The 16080-nt window shown below is 39.5% G+C and overlaps 4 protein-coding genes across 4 annotated transcripts; 1 reads left to right on the top strand and 3 right to left on the bottom strand.

Annotated features, from left to right (window-relative positions):
* Window positions 1-339: 339 nt before the first annotated feature.
* Window positions 340-4182, bottom strand: GCK72_011848 (uncharacterized protein; the record flags this gene model as incomplete). Its single annotated transcript, XM_053728712.1, has 10 exons — window positions 340-499; window positions 863-994; window positions 1042-1193; window positions 1246-1813; window positions 1863-2122; window positions 2174-2582; window positions 2735-3396; window positions 3444-3593; window positions 3964-4047; window positions 4096-4182. 10 exons carry the CDS (start codon window positions 4180-4182, stop codon window positions 340-342), a joined length of 2664 nt encoding a protein of 887 aa, XP_053588289.1.
* A 3825-nt stretch (window positions 4183-8007) lies between these two features.
* Window positions 8008-9244, bottom strand: GCK72_011847 (uncharacterized protein; the record flags this gene model as incomplete). The annotated part of the gene is made up of 4 exons (XM_053728711.1): window positions 8008-8300; window positions 8362-8552; window positions 8708-8918; window positions 8965-9244. The coding sequence occupies 4 exons, from the start codon at window positions 9242-9244 to the stop codon at window positions 8008-8010; spliced, it is 975 nt and encodes a 324-aa protein (XP_053588288.1).
* Window positions 9245-10750: 1506 nt separating this feature from the next.
* Window positions 10751-11338, bottom strand: GCK72_011846 (uncharacterized protein; the record flags this gene model as incomplete). The annotated part of the gene is made up of 4 exons (XM_053728710.1): window positions 10751-10901; window positions 10949-10996; window positions 11041-11112; window positions 11160-11338. The coding sequence occupies 4 exons, from the start codon at window positions 11336-11338 to the stop codon at window positions 10751-10753; spliced, it is 450 nt and encodes a 149-aa protein (XP_053588287.1).
* A 517-nt stretch (window positions 11339-11855) lies between these two features.
* GCK72_011845 (uncharacterized protein) lies at window positions 11856-15725 on the top strand (the record flags this gene model as incomplete). The annotated part of the gene is made up of 8 exons (XM_003102993.2): window positions 11856-11927; window positions 12411-12525; window positions 12673-13320; window positions 13885-14102; window positions 14222-14458; window positions 14588-14786; window positions 15113-15365; window positions 15629-15725. 8 exons carry the CDS (start codon window positions 11856-11858, stop codon window positions 15723-15725), a joined length of 1839 nt encoding a protein of 612 aa, XP_003103041.2.
* Window positions 15726-16080: the final 355 nt, after the last annotated feature.

Genomic DNA, 16080 nt, shown 5'->3' with positions numbered 1-16080 from the left:
AACAGTAAAGAAGAGCGCAAGAAACTGAATAGACGGGGAGTGACTGAGAGAGAACCGGGGAACAGGACAGGAAGAAAGAGGGAAACAACCATAACCCATCGGTTTGAAAGAGGGGAACAAGAAAATGTACAATTTAGAAGGAAGAAGGGCAATAGAATTTGTGCAGAAATTTGATTATATCAGTTGTCAGCTAACACAGATTGAAAAGGTGATTGTTTGATGAGAGAGTTGGAAAGTGTGACCCGAAAATAAAAATTTGAGAAAAAGAATCAATGAGAAGTGAAAGAAAGGTACAGAAAGAAAAGAGTTGGATTATTAAAATGATTATAGTTATCAAATTTAAAACTCCATCGGAATTTCCACGTCGTCAAAATCGACATTCACAAAATCCGCCATTTCCTCGTCGTCTTCGTCCATTTCTTCGACATCTGACACGTAGCTAGGAACGAAAACCGGCGAGTTGGGTGAGGATGAATCGGAAGAGTATTTGGGAAGTCGCCTGAAAATCAAGATCAAAGTTAGTTGTCTATACGATGTACGGCACCCACAAAATGATGGGGGAGCTATTCGGTGATGAACTGCAAGAGAAGGACAGAGACACATTTGGCAAGAAGGTGGTATTGAATATCAATACTCGTCGGCACCATCATCAGTGGGGTCACGCGACCGTTTTTGCGGTCGAATTGCCGCTTTTCGAGCTCTACAACACCTTTCTTTTTACACGAGAGAGAAAGAGAAAAGGGGCATTAAGTGAATCGCGGCGTCTTTTTTTTAAAACAAAGTCATGCGGAGTAGGGAGAGCTTAAGAGATAGGAAACGATGAGTTTTAGAAGTGCACACAGACAATATACAGTCAACTTACTTGTTCTCGACGCTCCTGATGTTACTGAGGACGGTATTGGCCAGTATCCGAATATCTGGTGTTGTAATTGGATTCGATACAAGCTCCTCCAATAAAGGGAGACCTCCTTCGTCTCGTACATACGCGCAATATCTGAAAAATGTGATTTTCAAAGTTTTGTAAGATTTGATTCCACCAACTTCTCTCCGTCAGTAGTCGTCAGGTTGGCAAGTGCCCAAACTGCCCAATGTTGACTCGCATATGCATGATAAAGAGGAAGAAGTCGGAGTATTGGACGGAATGAACGGTAGTTGATGAATCGACGAGTAGCCAATTTCCACGTGGACGTTGCCTGAAAACAATGATTTCTCTGCTGCTGCTGAAAGGGCTCTTCTCTGAAATACCTCAACAATTTTCTGCATAACCACATCTCTGCAAACCGTCATCGTCTTCCAAACTTCCTCTCCATCGCTAACCATATGCGCCAGGACACCAGCCGAGTTATAACTTATTTCAATGGATTCCTCCTGCGATGTCAGCAGTGCACAGAATATATTCACGTAGTCATCTTTCATCAATTGACTTCTCAAACTGTCGACTTCCGCAATATTTCCTATCAATCCCATCATGTTCCTAACCAGTTCTCTCTCCGATTTGAACGCTTCGTAACACTTTTGGAATAAATCCAAACCATTCGCATTGAGGAACAATTCACAGTTCACTGGTGTCTCGTCTGTGATATTCCATAGAAAACTCCATCCAACTTCCATGACGTCATCACAAATGTTGGCTGTATGTTTTCGATTGATTTGATCCAAAATCATCTCAATTGCTCCATAACTTCCAACTTGCACTTTCTGGTCGCCTTCCACGTGACACGCCATAGAATTCAGCAAGAATACAACTATTCTTTGTGTCAGATTATCAGCATTGTGATGTTGAAGAACAGATACCAGAAGAACAGCAAGACGGCTGAAACAATATGGGATACAGTGACATTTTCCAAAAACAAAAAAGTTACCTGTAGTCAAAAAGAATATCCTGTGGAATTTCGAACTGACACAACGAGAGACAACAGTTTCGAACCATCACTTGTTCCTCCATGTGAACTTCCATCCCACTTAACAATGCAGACACAACTCGTCGTTTCGTGTCTCTATTCATATCAACTTTTCTTATTATATAGAATAGACTAGCCGAGCCAGCAATTTGAAGAGTGCTATCAGCCAGATGACGATGCATCGCTTCCAGTACTAGATGAAGAGCCTCCGTGTGACGTGTCTGAAAACAAAGGGGTTATTTGAGAGGTGTCTGATAATTTGAATAACTCACCAATGGATTACTATTACCAAATCGATACAATTGATAGCTCTCATTCAACACATTCTGCAGTAATCCTGCTCGATCTTTATACATTTTCAGTGAAGTGATCACTTGATCCTCGTTTGCATCTCCCGAGACAAGTTCAGCGGGAATTTCACGTACATGACTCGCACTTTCACAATTGAAAAGTCCCAGATATTTGAGTGGTCGAACGAGAGATTGAAGACCACAAATATCGGTACGAACTGATTCTCGATAGCGTGCCGGGTTGTCTTGAGACGATGGTTGAGTTGCGAGGTTGGTGGAGGAGATGTCGAGATGAGTCATGTGCGGAAGGCTTACAACCATTTTGTTGAGTGTTGTTACCGGATGAGGATACATTCCAGTGTCACGATTCGATTGAGATATGTCGAGAATTCTGGAAAAAAAAAACATTTTTAAACTGTTGCTATTACTTTCAAGATTGTTTTGACTGAGACCATAAGCATATTCAATACGAAACTAATTGTTATTTTACTCAGTTTATTTATTAGATCACACACTTTTTTTGTTGATAATCACTCTGCCCACCTTATTTCAGTCATGTGGCAAATGTTTGAAATCGCATGGTATAGATCTGGAACATCATACAGAATTAGGCAAGTAAGTGTATTCGAAAGTGGTTGAAGACATCTCATATCGTCGGTTTTACTCCAATATGACAAATCCAACACCTCCAATTTCTGAAGTGGCGAGAGAATTTTGCTTAAAATGACATGAGTATTCTGTTCCTCCTCATCCACTGTACTCCGTTTATTCGGTATTCTCGGAAGGAATAGACGAGTTACATTAGGCGCACGTGCTGTTATCAATGGTGGATTCACCGGCTGATCACATGGTAGCAGATCATCCATTTGATCTGATTGAATGGATGATGGTTGAGAACTTGGTGACAGCGGTGATCTCAATCCATCTCGATCCACGTGTCCTCTCGCTTCTGCTAACGCTTCCTCTCCCAACATGAAGAGTGATCGAAATTGTGTTGAAGCAATGCCATTCTTCCTTCTTGGCTGATGCCCGGTCACTAAATCCATTGAGGTCATTCGAATGGAAGTGAGATTTGGAAAATTTGTACTTCTAGCATAGAGATAAGCATTTGCTAGATCAGTTACTCCTGTAACATTAGTCAAATCCAATTCTTTAATCGAATGAGCATGTGCATGTAGTAGATCAACAAATATTTGATCGTCAATCTGGAATAAAATCGTCTTTTTTTAATCTTACATTTCGAAAATCTTACCGTTGCACCGCTCAAATCCAATTTTTCGAGTGGAAGACGTGTGGAGTCTGACCAGATACGGAACACTTGTTTTATCATATTTACATTTCCCTGATCGGGTCGCTCGGGTCGATCTTCAATAGGTCCAAAATGTATGGGCAGGTCGGGACCCTGCAAAAATGAAAAGTTCAGCGGGAAATTCAAAAGATTAAGTAGTTTTCGGGAGAGGAAAGATAATTTCATGTTCGAGTGTTACTTAGTATGTACATAATCACTGTTTTTAGTGATTCTGAATAATAGAGATTAGGGGGATAAGAAAAATGATCTTAATTATGGTTTTCTGTGACAAAAAGAAACAAAAGAGGCGATGTTTATAGATTATATCCCCAAACTGTAGTTTTTTAATCGTTTTCACTGCAAAAGTAGAAAATTTCTTGATTTTCTAAACATTTTCCTTCAAATACTCGCAAATTCAAAATCAATAGCAATTTATCTTGGTTTTGTTTACAATCACGACAAAAAACCAAGAAAACCGACTCACACGATGAAGATTCCATTTATAACGAAACCTTGCGAAAAGCTCTTCACTCAGTGGAACCGGGAGAACCACAGTTTCCATATATTCCTGAAGAAATATGTATTTATATTAGAAAATTCAATTGAATAAACTTACATCATTATTAATTTGTGACTGTACAGATGAGGACGCAAGTTTCATCAGCGTCGGCGCTTCGAGGGGGATATCCGCAGTGTGCGACATTCCTCACTCTCCGCCTGCAAAAATACATTTATAAATGAATCATATTTTTGTTTTAAAAAAATCAATAGAAAAAATAAATCCCTAAAACAATTGGGATGAGAAGAGAAAAAGAGAGAAAACCGAAAGAGATAGATTTCAAGGACGGGAAAAGAAAAGTGCAAGTTGGCCCACATTTTTGACGGCCGATCGGCTGGTTTTGGGTGATAAAATGAATGGAACGAACGAGAGAGAAGATTAACTATTCAGAGGAAAGAGTTGAAAATAGTGAGCAAAACGTTTGAAGACGTGGCTGTGCATTTCTCTGCAATTGTTCGATAGAGCGCATTGGCACATCTCTTACAGCTTTCTAGTAGGAAAATTCGAAATGAACAAATTAGTTATTTTAAACATACAAATAAAATGGATTTCGAAAAATAACGCAAAAATTTAGATAAGGAAAGTAAATTGCAGATGTTATTCTCGTCAAAAGCATGTCACGAGTTTCGAAATTTTGAAGCAATAGAAATAATGAGAAACATTGTATGTGTATGCGTGTGTGTGTGTGCACTAAACCCGAAACGTTTTGATAACTCTTATCTCCAAAATGTTGCGAATCGAACACTTCTTGTTTTCGAGTATTACTTTGAGCACAAAGATGAAAAGAATGTGATTCTGATTACAAATCAAAATACAATTCTCAAGGTCTTCGAACAGAAACAGAAGCTACAAAAAAGGCGATTTGAAGTAGAAGGCATTCACTCTCTCTCTCCTCACCGCTCCTCTTTTCTTCTGGCGACACAGACGACGTTGTTGCTCACGGAAAGAGTCTCTGGAGTGGGAAAAGAGAAGAGAGAGAAGAAAAAAAGTGGGGCACTAGGAGTTGACGACAACGGAGACGTCGGCGCTGTTGCCGCCGCCGCCGCCGACGACGACGTCGATAGAAGACGAAAACAGCAAGAAGACGTAGCCGTTTCTTTTTCATCCTTTTTTTCTCCCCATTCCACTAGTATTCTTTGTGGTGTTTCGTCCCGAAAATCAATAAAATAGCGCGCCCGGCCCCCGGGCAGACATCGGGAAACGGCGGAAAAGCGAGAAAAGAGGACAGAGAAGGGACAGGACATGGGTTGATCATATAAAATCAAGAAACGCAGACATAGTGATGATGATGAAGACACACTTTGTGTGTGTCGTCATACGGTCTCGAGCTAGTGCACATACACATACGCATCGTTTACTTTTTTCACTTTTTTCATCGTTTTTTCCATTCACAATGATGATGACGATGATGCATGATAGAAATTGTATGAAATTTACTCAATTCAAATGAGTGTGACGACAAAAGTTTGGATTTGTTTACAAGAAATATATAGATATCAGAAATCTTCTATGATGAGCACCTGACTGAGAAAAATATCTTAATTTTGTTATTTCTAGTTTTTCAAAATATTTTTTGTTGAAAAAATGTATTTGTCTGAAGAAATGAATCAAGTAATATTAAAAGCTCCAGCAAAAAGAATCAGACGGAAAACTAATATGAGACCAGAAAATGAAGAGAAGAGTTTGGATGAGAGAAAACTCAGATCAGCAGGCTTTAATGACGAGAACAACTGCTAGAACGCACTTTATTTCTTCTCAACACTTGTCACGGTCATTTGACCAGCTGAATGGAAAGCGTGGATAGAAAGTACATAGAGGTCAATTCAACGAAAATTCTCCAATTCTCATAAAATCGCTTCGAACGAATCAATGAAGGAACCTCCCGGAAACATGCAAGGCTTTCTTTTCTTTTTGATTCGGAAAGAGAGCCGGTTTAGGTTAGACAAATATCACCGGACAGTGATGTGTTTGGAAGAGACGGCGAGAGCATTGAATAACAGGAAACTACTCTTTTTTGTAAGATCATGATTCTAAGGGAAAAAAAACTAGGAGTGTTTTCAGTTGTTGATAATGAGAAAAGTCGTGTTTTCCCATGAGCAGTTCAAACATTGATCTCTCATGTGAGCCGTGTAATGTGTACACTAAATTTCTGGATAAAATGGTGATTTTCTGTGAAGAAGTAAGGAAAGTAAAACTAATACATAATGACTAAATGACCGAATGGGAACACCGACCGTGAGATTGATAAGATAACGATCTGAATCATATGGGTCGATTACGCATACGACTCTCCCTATCGAATGAATTTTTCTTATAATTGAATTCAGCTCCGTCGTATAAAGTTACAAACTCATTAAGAAATAATAACGAATAATCGAAAAGAAAATATTTTCTTCAACGGAAGCAACAACCAATATGCGCGCGTCGACTACGGGTGTCTGAATTTTTGTTATTTTCGAGAAAAAATAAAATGAGAGAAATTGTGGCTGAATGAGTCAGTTTTTTATAATCCATTTGGGAGCAGAGTGAGCACTGAAAGAGAGAAACGAATGAGAAATGCATATTCATAAAGATATCTTAAAGAGAGGAAAATTAAAAACTAGCTTTTTGAATGAGAAGATATAGTCAGAGAGGGAGAAAGCACAGCGAGCCATTTAAAGGAAAATGGATTTTCAGCCGGAAATGAAGATTAATTTAAATAAAACAAGCGAAGTGGCGTTGGTGAACATAAAAACGAATGGCAACAAATCAGAGGAGAATCTCCGAAGATGCGGACACCTAATTAGATATTTTATGGCGAAAAAAGCTGGCAAGTGTCCAATCGGTTGTTTTACGATGAAGAAAACAAGAAGAATGAGTGAAGACAAAGCTGCGTGAGATGAAGAATAAATGGAAGAGAAACGAATGAATAGTGTAAGGATTGGAATCGATTTGGATCAGGAAGACAGGTTTCTTTGCCCTCCTCTTCTATTTTATTCATTCCGTTTGATTATCTATTTTTCGAAAAAAAAAATGTAAAGGGAATTTATGAGTTGTCTATTATAATATTGAGACGAGTGAAGTGAAGAAAGAAGAAACTATTTAAAATCATAAAAAATAAATTGAAAAACGTCCTGTGCGTCGAGTAAGTTGCACTGTCCGCAAACACCTGCAATTTCAGCATTAAACTGCGACAGTATTCTTCTGAGAATTTCTAACAGTTCTAACACAAAGAGAGAATTCGTGAGCAAGGAAATATATGAATAGCCAAACAAATGAGATCACAGAATATTTGTCCACTTCTCAAGTGTTTTGTTGTTTTCTTGATCGTATAAAAAACAACTGGAATCAACTCCTTCCTCCGAGAGCCAGAGTGTCCGACCGAAAAGCAAAAATGGAATGGAAATCTCTTAAATTCCCGTTTTCTTCTTGTTATCACTCCCCTGGCGTGCCTTTGACGTGTTTTATGCAGTCCCCCATATCATCTGTATCTATTCAATCTGTGTATCACGTCACTTCAGTACGCATCAAGCACCTGTTAATGTTAAATGCTTGTTTCGGCCGTTGCCCACTGGACAAGAGAAAAATAAGTACCTAGAAGAAGAGCACGGCCATCATCAGCAGTGGACTCTTCTTTGTATCAAAATGAGGACTATTATAGGAAAATGAAGCCTCATATTTCGGAAAAATGTCTTTTTTCTACACTTTTTCATCATTTTTTCTCTCAATTTTCTGTGAAACTCTTCGCAACTGGTCTGCAAATCCCTGCTGCCTTGAATTTTTTCTTTTTCAGTCCTCACTTTCTCTTCTTTTCGACGTCTCCTGACTCCAGAATTATCGATTCTTCTGGATTTTCAGCTTTCTGTTTGGCCACGTGGAGATGGACGGACGGTACTGAGACTACGGGATCGTTCAACTTTCATCTGAAAAGAGAATCAATAGAAATGAGTAATCTTGAAGTAGAGCGACAAAACAAACCTTCTTTCCGAGCTATGGCTGTCCTTGTAGATTCTTCATCTTCTTCGTATCAATATCCACACCCATTTCTCCCAACCCATGTTCCAATCGTGCGATTCTCTTGTTAACAGTGTGTTCCAATGTGAGCAACTTCTCTTTCTTTCTGATTTGTAGTGCTTGTGACATCTTCTCTTTCGTCTCCTCATCGTCACTATCCAAATCTGACTCATACTCTCCGGCTTCTTCGAGAAGTTCCTCCTCTTTTAGAAGCTTTTGTTGAATCTCTGGATCAACGAAATCCGCGAAATTGTGTCCTTCCCAGATTTCTGGAATCAAGTCAAGAATATAGTCATCGATATTTGAGTGGTCGAACGAGAGATTGAAGACCACAAATATCGGTACGAACTGATTCTCGATAGCGTGCCGGATTGTCTTGAGACGATGGTTGAGTTGCGAGGTTGGTGGAGGAGATGTCGAGATGAGTCATGTGCGGAAGGCTTACAACCATTTTGTTGAGTGTTGTCACCGGATGAGGATACATTCCAGTGTCACGATTCGATTGAGATTTGTCGAGAATTCTGGAAAAACATTTTTAAACTGTTGCTATTACTTTTAAGATTGTTTTGACTGAGACCATAAGCATATTCAATACGAAACTAATTAGAATATTGTTATTTTACTCAGTTTATTTATTAGATCACACACTTTTTTTGTTGATAACCACTCTGCCCACCTTATTTCAGTCATGTGGCAAATGTTTGAAATCGCATGGTATAGATCTGGAACATCATACAGAATTAGGCAAGTAAGTGTATTTGAAAGTGGCTGAAGACATCTCATATCGTCGGTTTTACTCCAATATGACAAATCCAACACCTCCAATTTCTGAAGTGGCGAGAGAATTTTGCTTAAAATGACATGAGTATTCTGTTCCTCCTCATCCACTGTACTCCGTTTATTCGGTATTCTCGGAAGGAATAGACGAGTTACATTGGGCGCACGTGCTGTTATTAATGTTCCGAACCAGTTCTCTCTCCGATTTGAACGCTTCGTAACACTTTTGGAACAAATCCAAACCATTCGCATTGAGGAACAATTCACAGTTCACTGGTGTCTCGTCTGTGATATTCCATAGAAAACTCCATCCAACTTCCATGACGTCATCACAAATGTTGGCTGTATGTTTTCGATTGATTTGATCCAAAATCATCTCAATTGCTCCATAACTTCCAACTTGTACCTTCTGGTCGCCTTCCACGTGACACGCCATAGAATTCAACAAGAACACAACTATTCTTTGTGCAAGGAGGCTGAAACATTATGAAATACAAGATTATTTTTAGAATGTTAGCATTTTTTAAGATCATTTGACTGAGAGCATAATATGCAACGAGAGAAAATGTCAAGAATATTCAGCTGAGAAACACGAAACTCATTAGAATATTGTGATTTCAGTCAGTTTCTCTATCGGGATTCACTCCTGAAAGCTGAAAATATGGGATATTGATATTTAAAAAGATCAGAACTTTAAGGAAAGCATGGTTTTTGATGAAAAATTTCATAATTACGTTACACGTCAAAAATAAAAAGACCTCTTGAAATTCGTAAAAACGTGAACTGAAAAAATATTCCACGATTGATGACGTAATCTGCCCCTAAAATCGTCATCAAAAATATTTCTCCTGAATAAATATTCTCATCGATATCACTTGCTATTCTGTAACTGCAATGTCGGAATCAAAGACACAATGGTCAGAGCAAGAGCTAGGAGCCTTGTTCTTCTGCGTTGTTAAGGCGTGCGAAGCCGACAAGAAGATCAATGTGGACACAATTGCTAAGTATTTCAAGGATTCAAGAACCTCGGATCGTTCGGAGACTGCAATCAGAAAGGAGTTCGTAAATGAATTTATACCCAACTAATTAAAAAATTTTGCAGAATTGTGAAATTCGTCGATTCCTTGGACGAATACGACTGTCTGAACGAGCAGAGAAAAAAAATGATTCTGGAGAAACTATCCGGCTCGAAAAGTGAAGAGGCCAAAAAGAAGGATTTCGAGTAAGACTAGTGGCAGCACATCGTGTCTGATGATTCTTCTCGTCGTCCATGCGTCTCTCTCTCCCCCTTTCTCTCTCGCTCCCTCTTCTTTCCTTTCCCACACCGTTACTTGTAAGCTTACAAAAGTAGTAATAAAACCGTCATTTTAGTACATACCGTTTACTGTTGTTGAATAACACACATAAACGTTCCTCTAGAAGTAACACAGATGTGAAAGATATGAAGAATGTGGCCCGAAAAGAGAAAATTGAATAAACGAACGATTCAGGGATAAGAGGCGCAATTTTCATCAGCGCGCTTCGATAAAGTATTTTCTCTCGAAGAAGGTATCGAACGATTAAAAAATAATGTTGAAGAGAACAAAGGAAATTAAACATTTATTACAAGATAAAAACACACAAATTTAAGGAAAAGGCAGAGACGATGTGGCAAAGAGGAGGAGCAGAAGAGTCTGAAGATTGAAGAATTGAACCTACGGGATAAAAGTATATACGGAACAGTGTTAGAGACAGGCTTACCGGATTATAATGGTGTCCATGGAAGTATCAGCTTGAAGAAGGAGAAGAAGAAGGAGAAGAAGAAGGAGAAGACGCCTGAAAAATCTCATAAAACACAGGGGAAAGAGAGAAAGTTCGGAACAATACAAAGAGACAAGCTTACCGAACAAAAACAATTATATTCTTTGAGTAGATCTTCCACTTCTTCCATTCCAGACAGAAATCAAGCTTTGAGAACTTCATTGCATTTCGTTTCTCCTTTTATTTTGAATTTTCTTACAATGATTCTTGTCTTCACACCATCCGGATTCGACACTTTATACAGAACACCGTCGAAATCTGCGAATGTGACGTTGACTGATTCTGGTTTCGCACTGAAATTATTGTTTCGATTTTCAAAGAATTCTAAATGCGGACTCACCCTTCTTTCGCATTTGCGAACTTCTGCTCGAGAAGCTCGATGATGATTCTGTTGTTCTTTCTGATGTTGTTTGCCCGAGATTTGGGACGAACGCGAAAGTCACTCCGCCGATGGCGTCCTCTGCTTCAGATGTGCTTGGGTCGGTCATATAATCGCCGTTTTGTCTGAAAAATAACGTTTTCATGGGTAAGAATTCAGTAAATTCTGCTACCTTAATGCCACATGAGCGCTAGCTGTCAATCCCATATGTTCTATTCCAGAATGAGCCAAAGCGAGAGTGACAGCGGTGATAGCTGTTGACAGAACACCTCCATCGTCCGAGAGAACGGTCACTTCGATATCAATCACTTTTCCAGGATATTTGTTGATGAAGATCCAAAAACACCGCATTAGTGGGGGGCATCATGAGAAGTGGAAAAAATATCAAACCTGGTGATCAAATCGCAATTCTCCACCAATAATTGCAGGATTTCCGGTGGTAAATCCGATAATTCGATTGATTTTTTGGTCATCTGAAATCAGTTTTTGTTAATCGAAGATTTCTGAAATTGAGAATTCAAGAAAACAACGCCAAAACGTCTAAAACCAGTTAAAAACGAGTATTTTTCTAATTAGTGCAGTCGCGCTCCACCGCACTTTGCTCTGCGTCTCCTCGTTCCGCACACTCTCTCACCGATGACGATCAATAGAAATTGAGGAGAAGAAGCAAGTGAGGAGACCGGATTATCGCGCACTTTCCTCCTCTTTTGTCTCTGCGTCTCCTCTCTTTCCACACTATTTCTCCCAGCTTTCCAATTCTCGAATGTTTTTTATCTTCTCATTCGAATCGCTCTAATTTCTCAATTTTATTGGATTCTTCAGAATCATCATCAGAAAACCAATTTACAGGACACTCTCACCGCCAGAAATGGCTGCAGCCACTGCTTCCCAACCGAAGAAAATGGCCTACGAATTCACAATTGATGACGAAGAGCTAGAAGTGAGTGTTTTTCCTGAATTCAAAACGCGTCGAAGGTGCGCCAGGTGTCAAAATATTTCAAAAATTAATTAACTCGACACAATATTCAAAAATAGCAGAAAACTGCATCGAAATCGCTTGTTTCGTAATCGGGAGAAACAGAACAAGAAACGCGCCAAAGGTGCGCCAGATATGACACGATTTTTTAAAGTTTTTAATTGGTAATGCGTCCAAAACTCTCTAGGTTTCTCAAAATCAACGAATTTTCGCAATTTTCGTTGAAAAAACGCGCCAAAGGTGCGACTGACATCTAATTTTTATGAAATTTTCGCAGTTTTCTTCGCTGAAAGAAACGCGCCTAAGGTGCGCCCAGCATCAACATTTTTCAATTAATTTCTGAAAAAGCGGCCAAGGCGCGCCATACTGACTTAATTTTCGCAAATTTTCGTCAAATCTAGGAAAAATTCAATATTTTACAATTTTAATTCAAAATTTTCGTTGCAGGAGGACCAAAAAACTTCAATCGACCAAGGAACGATGTGCAACATCTACAAGATCAATCTTCCTGCAAGCGCGTCGATACTCAGCAAACAAATCGCCAAATCACAAGCGAAAAGAGGTAAAAAATGCATGAAAATGATATAAAAAGCACCGATATTTTTCGTTTTTTCCGCGAAATTTTATTGCATGATTCACATTTTTTATGAAAAGTCTGAAAATCAAAAAATATATATGTTGTCATGTGTTGTCTTTGTAATATTTTCAGCCAAAAAAGTCGATCGTACTCGTCAGCGAAAGGATCTCTCCGTGGTGCGCGAGGAGCATTCCGAGGAGAACTCACTGAATGCGTCGCCCCGCCCAGCCACCGCTTCAGAAGACGTCGACGTCGTCACATCGGCACCAGCTTCACAACACGGAGGACGCTCTCGGCTTGACGCGGCGCCTGTGAAAATACAACGACAAGCGTCACTTCCAGATGAACAACGACGAGAAGTGGAACCGATGGACGATGAGGAGGCGGAGCTTCTGGCGATATTGTTGAGAGGAATCGAGAGAAATGAGCAACGGAATGCATTGAATCTGAATGCTTCTGTAGCCGGAAATCAGCAGATTCAGAATCCTCAGAATCATCCCCCATCGTACATCCAGAATATCCCACCATCCCCCGGTCTGCCACGTCTTCCACCTGGCGCCAAAGTGTCCGAATGGCTTCTAGAGCGCTCTTCGTCACCTGATAATTTGTCTGTCGTCTCTTCGGTTCTTCTCGAAGATTCTGGACTCGTATTGAATTATCAGAATAGTGATGACGATGAGGAAGATATCTTTTTCGATGCGCAAGAAGAAAAAGAAGAAAAAGTAGTTGATATTGTGAATAGTAATGTTGTCGTTGATGGTCTTGAGCATGAAATGCAAGGCAAGTTGTTGTAGAGCACGTTTTTATTGTGAGAATTGCATTTTTTGAGTTAAAAACTCAATTTTTCAAGATTTTTCGCTTCAAAATCATCAAAAATTCATTTTTTTTAGTTATATCCTTCTGAAAAATGCAGAAAAACGAACTTCCGATGAATGGAAAACTCGATTTTTCAAGATTTTTTAAGATGAAAGTGTGCAAAATTTTCGAAAATTTCCCTTTTGTTCCCCAATTTTCAGCTGCGAGACGTTTGAAAACCGAGGCATTTCGAAACCGAAAATAAATAAAAAATCACTGAAAAATGAGTCATTTTCAGTTATATTTTTCTCTCTGTTTTCACTGAAAACCTCAATTTTTCAAGATTTTTCTTGTCAAAATACACTTATTTCGCCCCAAAATCATCATTTTGATGTGATATCGGCTAAAAATAGCTGAAAATGCGCAAATTTTAGCTGCGAGACTCAATTTCCAACCTCAAAATCTGCAATTTTCACACATTTTTGCACCGCCTCATCTTAGTTTCAGCTCTCAAATCCCACCATTTTCATCTAAATTCCCCCATTCCAGGCCTCTCCCTTAATCGGAATATGACTGCAATGACACAATCGTTGGTTCGAGTCGAAGAGGAGACAACAACGACAGACGGTGGAGGACACGCTGGATACGATACGATGAATGGTGGAAGAACCGGACGAAGCACGTCTGTTAGTCCACGGCCATCGACAAACAACGAACAGTTTATGAGAAATTCGAATGGAAGTGCCACTTTCAATGTTAAACATTCGGTAAGATATAACTGGAGTGATGGTTTTTGCCTTCTAACCCACTAAAAACTCACTAAAAACCTCTAATCTGGCGCGCCTTTCCCGCGTGTTTCGTTTTTTTCCTAACCCTAACTTTCCAGAGCACGCTGGCACGTCTTCAAAAGTTTACACCGTCTTCTCAGCAACAACAAATCAACGGAAACTCCACCCCCTACGAGACACCATTGTCATCGAGAACCACAAGAAGTGTGCTCCGTGTGCACAACGTAAACTCGACGCCCCGCCCACAAAAACAGAATTCGACGGCGATGATGTCGAAGTCGAGTGTAGTCACGACGACGACGACTACGAGAAGAGCGATTTCGGGAATAAGAATGGTATATAAATTAACGAAATTACTAATTAGATAATTAAAAGGGTAATTAACTTTTTTCCTAATTTTCTAACTTTAACTTCAAAAACTTGAAAATTCGAGTTTTTATCCAATTTCAGACTGAAATTTTCAGCCATCTTCCTTCTCCACTGCCGCTGCCAATAACACCTCGCAGAAATCCGTTCCACCAACAGTAACCATAAATCCGTCGACACCATCACGACCCGCTTCCGTCGCGTCATCAATCGGCACTCGTTCTGGTGTGAACATGACGTCTGGAACAGCGTCGAATATCGAGGGACTTCAAGATTTGATACAGATGCAGGAGGAGGGTAAGAGAACGAACATTTCAAGAAAAAACAGACTGGAAATTGAAAAAATAAGACGAAATAGAGCACAAAAATCTTGATTTTCGTTCAAAAATAACGAAATTACCCCGAAAATCGTGATTTTAGTTTAGAAATGATGAAAATCACTTCAATATTGCGATTTTTCAATCAAAAATTACTTGGTCTGCTAGCTCTCAACATTGGTCTGCTAGTTATCATTTTGGTCTGCTAGTGATGCTATCAAGCTAAACATGCTATAAATATCAATATAAATATCTGAAAATTGACTGAAAATAGTAAGAAATTTCTATAATTTTTCATATTTCCAGCTCTCCGCCGCGCCGCCCAAGGTGGTCAAGAGACCGAACGAAAAATGTCATGGCACAGCGATCAAGACGCGAATCGCCAGTCAACTTCAACCCATTCATCGCTTGGCTCACTGTGCTCGAGCAAGTCGATTGACGGAGCTCACGCCCTAAATAAACTTGGTGGTGGAGCAGGTGGAGCACCCGGAACTTCCAGAATCCCGACGCCGAGGTCTCGTCTTCCGACGCCACGTGGATCCACGTTGCCAAAAAGAGTGTATGTTGGAAGTTGAATTAAGAAGATTTGATCAAAAATAAGAATTTTTAAAACTCAAAAAATAAATCATAAAATTCAGATCGATCGGCATTCAGACAGGTATTCCAAGCTATTTTGAGTGTATTTTTCACATTTTTCCACATTTTTTTCTGAATTTTTCATCGCAAAATCACAAAAAAGCTGTTGAAATCTCACAAACATCACCAAAAACACATTCATCTCAACGCTCCGCCCACTTTCATCTGAAATTCGGAAATTTTCAGACATTCCGTGGCCGCCGCCGCGCGTTTTGCGACATCGAAGCCAGAGTCTGCCGCAGCTGCTCACTCCTCCAATCACGATGCTGATGAGTGCTTCTGAAGAGTCGAAAGAAGTGAATAAATGTGAGGATTTTGAGGAGAACTGACATGAAAGTGATGAAAAATGACGAAAAACGCCTAGAATACGTCAAAAATCATTCAAAATGGCTTCAAATTCCATTCAGACCGTCTGAAAATCTAATTTTCAACAAAAATATTCGAATTTTCAGCAAAAATCTTCCAATTTTCAGCAAAACCACCCGTCCCTCCATCAACTCGTCGAATGGCTCGAAGTGTGCTCATCACTCCATCAGCCTCCTATGATTCCTCGTCACTCGCTTCATTTTTATTGATTCCTCCCCGTTCATCTAAATAATTTTTCCAAAATCTTCTTTTTATTTCCTGTTTTCCAAAAA

The sequence above is a fragment of the Caenorhabditis remanei genome, chromosome III, assembly GCF_010183535.1.
Source record: "Caenorhabditis remanei strain PX506 chromosome III, whole genome shotgun sequence".
Classification (NCBI taxonomy): domain Eukaryota; kingdom Metazoa; phylum Nematoda; class Chromadorea; order Rhabditida; family Rhabditidae; genus Caenorhabditis; species Caenorhabditis remanei.
The sequence above is the reverse complement of the archived record's forward strand: the minus strand, read 5'-3'. Positions and strand labels throughout refer to the sequence as shown.